Here is a 5,000-nt window from a genome sequence, read left to right on the forward strand (position 1 = left end):
ATGAACAGGAGGACCACGTCTCACTCATCAGTTTCATTTTAGCTTGGTGTCTACAGAAAGAGGCCGTTCCTTTCACTAAATCTTTTTACAGAGTGTATTAGGGGAGGCACTTTATCATGGCACCAGCATGAGACAGATTACAATGTCTTTGACAAGTATAAAACTATATCTATCTAATGTGACCTCGTGTGTACCGTTGGCAATTTGTTTTGCTCTGTCTTCTCTTCTCTGGATCTTTCCTTCTCCTATGTTTCCGACGAAGAGCTCCGCTCGAAACATTAAGCCCTCCTTCTTTCTTGAGCGTCCAATAATACTATATTTGTTCCACGTCCTCGCGTTGTGTTTTTTTGTGCTTTCTTGTTTGGTTAACTCTATCTATCTATCTATCTAGATAGGTAGAGAGAGAGAGAGAGATAGATAGACAGATAAATAGATAGATAGATAGATAGATAGATAAATAGATAGATAGATATGTATCTTTATTAGCCACACAGGGCTGATCACAGATGGGACAAATTACAAAGTAGAGCTTTTCTTTTTGGGGGAAGGAAAAAAAGGGGGTGGGGTGGGTTTTCGATAAAAGGGATCATAAAGAGGAAAGAAAAAAAACGATCAATAGAGGTCGTGTATCACAGAAAATAGATATATAGATAGATAGAGATAGACAGACTTAGAGATAGATATAGATAGGTAGATAGAGATAGATATACATAGAGATAGATAGGTAGATAGATAAATAGAGATAGATAGATAGATAGATAGATAGATAGAGATAGACAGATAAAGAGAGATAGATATAGATAGGTAATTAGATAAATAGATAGAGATAGAGATAGACAGATATAGATAGATAGGTAGATAGATAGATATACTTCTTTTAACTTTTAATTGGCAGAAAGTTCCAAAGGCCATTATAAAAGTTTTAAGTTGTATTTCTTGTGGTAGTTCCATCAAACACACACATACGACTTTAAACTGCATATGGTAGTAGGGAGTTTAAATTCTGAGTTCAAATTCCGCAGAGGTCGACTTTGCCTTTCATCCTTTCGGGGGTCGATAAATTAAGTACCAGTTACGCACTGGGGACGATGTAATCGGCTTAATCCATTTGTCTGTCCTTCTTTGTCCCCTCTGTGTTTAGCCCCTTGTGGGTAATAAAAGAAATAGGTACTCAACTGGTACTTTATCGATCTTGAAAAGACGAAAGGCAAAGTTCATCTTCAGCAAAATTTGAACTCAGGATGTTAAGACAGCTGAAATGCCACCAAGCATTTTGCCTGGCGTGCTAATGATTCTGCCAACCGGATGCCTTATGATAATGAAATATAACCCTGCCAACCCCCCCAAAATGTAAAGATTTCGTTTACCTTGTCTCCAATTTCCTCAGAGATGTCCAGATGTCTTTGGCAACAGACAATAGCATCATCAAATTTATTCAAAACTTTCAGTGTGTTTCCAAGGTTACCACTAGCCTTTGCTTCACCTGCTTTATCTCCAAGTGTTCTGAAACGACAACGACAACAATAACATGAATAAAGAAATTAGGAAACAAAAAACAGCAAAACAAAGGGGTTTCATAACACAATTGTTTCATTATAGCAAAAATAAAAAAAAAAACACTCTGCTTTTGTTTAACCCAAGGTCAGTACTGACCTAGCAGACCATGAATTAATGATCTTCCAACCAGGCGCAGGAGTGGCTGTGTGGTAAGTAGCTTGTTTACCAACCACATGGTTCCGGGTTCAGTCCCACTGCGTGGCACCTTGGGTAAGTGTCTTCTACTATAGCCTCGGGCCGACCAAAGCCTTGTGAGTGGATTTGGTAGACGGAAACTGAAAGAAGCCCGTCGTATATATGTATATATATATGTATGTGTGTTTGTTTGTGTGTCTGTGTTTGTCCCCCTAGCATTGCTTGACAACTGATGCTGGTGTGTTTATGTCCCCGTCACTTAGCTGTTCGGCAAAAGAGACCGATAGAATAAGTACTGGGCTTGCAAAAGAATAAGTCCCGGGGTCGAGTTGCTTGATTAAAGGCGGTGCTCCAGCATGGCCGCAGTCAAATGACTGAAACAAGTAAAAGAGTAAAGAGTATAACTGTCTTGCCTTTTATTCAGTCACTGTGTATCTCGGACTATATTACGCTATGTATCCTTTGTTATTAGTATTAGTGGTATTAGTGCACGTTTAGCCCTTGGTCAGTTCTGACCATGCAGAGCTTTGATTAAAAGCATTTCAGCTGTGAGTACTTTTGTGACCATCCCAACTTTATTCAGACACTGCAGAGGTTAAGTGACTCTGCAGAAATTCATTACTCTGTTACTCTTTACTCTTTTACTTGTTTCAGTCATTTGACTGTGACCATGCTGGAGCACCGCCTTTTTTAGTCGAGCAAATCAACCCCAGGACTTATTCTTTGTAAGCCTAGTACTTATTCTATCGGTCTCTTTTGCCAAACCGCTAAGTTACGGGGATGTAAACACACCAGCATCGGTTGTCAAGTGATGTTGGGGGGACAAACTCACACACACACATATATATATATATATACATATATACGACGGGTTTCTTTCAGTTTCCATCTACCAAATCCACTCACAAGGCTTTGGTTGACCCAAGGCTATAGTAGAAGACACTTGCCCAAGGTGCCGCGCAGTGGGACTGAACCCGGAACCATGTGGTTCGTACGCAAGCTACTTACCACACAGCCACTCACATATATACGACAGGCTTCTTTTCAGTTTCCGTCTACCAAATCCACTCACAAGGCTTTGGTCGGCCCGAGGCTATAGTAGTAGACACTTGCCCAAGGTGCCACGTAGTGGGACTGAACCCTGAACCATGTGGTTCATACGCAAGCTACTTACCACACAGCCACTCCTTCGTTAAGTGGCTGTGGAGCTTCTCTCGTTAGCTCGTTACATGTACAGGTTCCTTCTTCTTGAATCAAATTCAATATTTATGAACGTCGATAATTACAGCACGGCATTTAATTATTTGATTTGATGTCTATGTGAAATAAACCACAAAGAACCGACATCACTAAATAGAACAGCTCGGTCTAATAGCAGTAAATAATAATTTAGACAATTAGGGTTACCGCCATCACCACCACCATGATGATCATCATCATCATCTTCACCATCCTTGTCATAACTCTTTTACTTGTTTCAGTCATTTGACAGTGGCCATGCTGGAGCACCGCCTTTTAGTCGAGCAAATCGACCCCGGGACTTATTCTTTGTAAGCCTAGTACTTATTCTATCCGTCTCTTTTGCCGAACTGCTAAGTTACGGGGACGTAAACACACCACCATCGGTTGTCAAGCGATGTTGGGGAGACAAACACAGACACACAAATTTATACACACACACATACATCATCATCATCGTTTAACGTCCGCTTTCCATGCTAGCATGGGTTATGCATATATATGATGGGCATCTTTCAGTTTCCATCTACCAAATCCACTCACAGGCTTTGATCAGCCCGAGGCTATAGAAGAAGACATTTGCCCAAGATGCCACACAGTGGGACTGAACCCGGAACCCTTTGCCGTAAATTTCAAAAATCTAATTACAATAGGCTTCTAAATTTTTCTTTTCACCGGCCTCTAATTAACACCCATTTACTAGTCGTCGTTGTTGCCGCCACCACCACCACCACCACCACCACCACCACCACTACTACTACAAACAACAACAACAACAGTTTTGGTACAGAGCCATAAAGTTTAGGGGAGGGGTAAGTCAATTACATCGACCTCTTTGTTCAACTTGTACTTATTTTATTGACCCCAAAAGGCAAAGTTAACTTCAAAGGAATTTGAACTCAGAACGTAGACGGACGAAATGCCATGAAGCATTTTTCCCAGCATGCTAACAGTTCCGCCAGCTCACTGCCATAAAAATAATAATAATAATAATAATAATAATAGATAATAATAATAATTAATTTGTTTATTGGCCACAAGGGCTAACAAAAATCAATTAAAACATAAAGGGACAAAACACAGGACGAAAGTTACAAAGGGTTTTGTCCGTTTGAAAAGTCCGTGTAAAAATGCAAGATAACAATGAAAATATGTAACAATTAAAACTCCCAATAGGGGGAGGCGCTTCGAAAATAATAATAACAACAACAATCCTTTCTACTATAGGCAAAAGGCATGGAAATTAGAGGAAGAGGACTAGTCGATTGCATCGGCCCCAGTGTTTCGCTGGTACTTAAATTATCAACCCCAAAAGGATGAAAGGTAAAGTCAACCCTGGTGGAATTTGAACCCAGAATGTGAAGACTGACAAAACACTGCTAAGTATTTTGCCCAGCATGCTAAAGTCAATCTCGGCAGAATTTGAACTCAGAACGTAGCTATGGGTGAAATACCGCTAAGCACTTCACCTGGCATGCTAACAATTCTTATTTCTTTATTGCCCACAAGGGGCTAAACATAGAGGGGACAAACAAGGACAGAAAAAGGGATTAATTCGATTACATCAACCCCAGTGCGTAACTGGTACTTATTTTATCGACCCCATAATGCTAACAATTCTGCCAGCTCAGCACCTTTAATAATGATAATAATAATCCTTTCTACGAAAGGCACAAGGCCTGGACTTTCTGGGGAGGGGGACAGACGATCACACCAACCCCAGTACTCAATTGGTACTTAATTTATCGACCCCCAAATGGATGAAAGGCAAAGTCGATCTCGGCAGAATTTGAACTCAGAATGTAGCAACTAAGCATTTCGTCCAGCGTGCTGCTGATTCTACCAGCTCATTGCCTTTAATAATAATAATAATAATAATAATAATAATAATGATGATAATGTTAATCATCATCATCATCATTTAGCATCCACTTTCCATGCTAGCATGGGTTGGACGGTTCAACTGGGGTCTGGGAAGCCAGAAGGCTGCACCAGGCCCAGTCTGATCTGGCAATGTTTCTACGGCTGGATGCTCTTCCTAACGCCAACCACTCCGTGAGTGTAGTGGG

The 5,000-nt window shown here is 40.6% G+C and overlaps 1 protein-coding gene across 1 annotated transcript in view; it reads right to left on the reverse strand.

The window, feature by feature from the left end:
• The window catches only part of LOC115225656 (G-protein-signaling modulator 2), a 116,869-nt gene that overhangs the window by 68,969 nt on the left and 42,900 nt on the right, over positions 1-5,000 (reverse strand). The window contains exon 2 of the mRNA XM_029796572.2: positions 1,368-1,503. Coding sequence (XP_029652432.1) covers positions 1,368-1,503 — 136 coding nt within the window. The remainder of the gene's footprint in view (positions 1-1,367; positions 1,504-5,000) is intronic.

This window comes from Octopus sinensis, linkage group LG28 (assembly GCF_006345805.1).
Source record: "Octopus sinensis linkage group LG28, ASM634580v1, whole genome shotgun sequence".
NCBI lineage: Eukaryota > Metazoa > Mollusca > Cephalopoda > Octopoda > Octopodidae > Octopus > Octopus sinensis.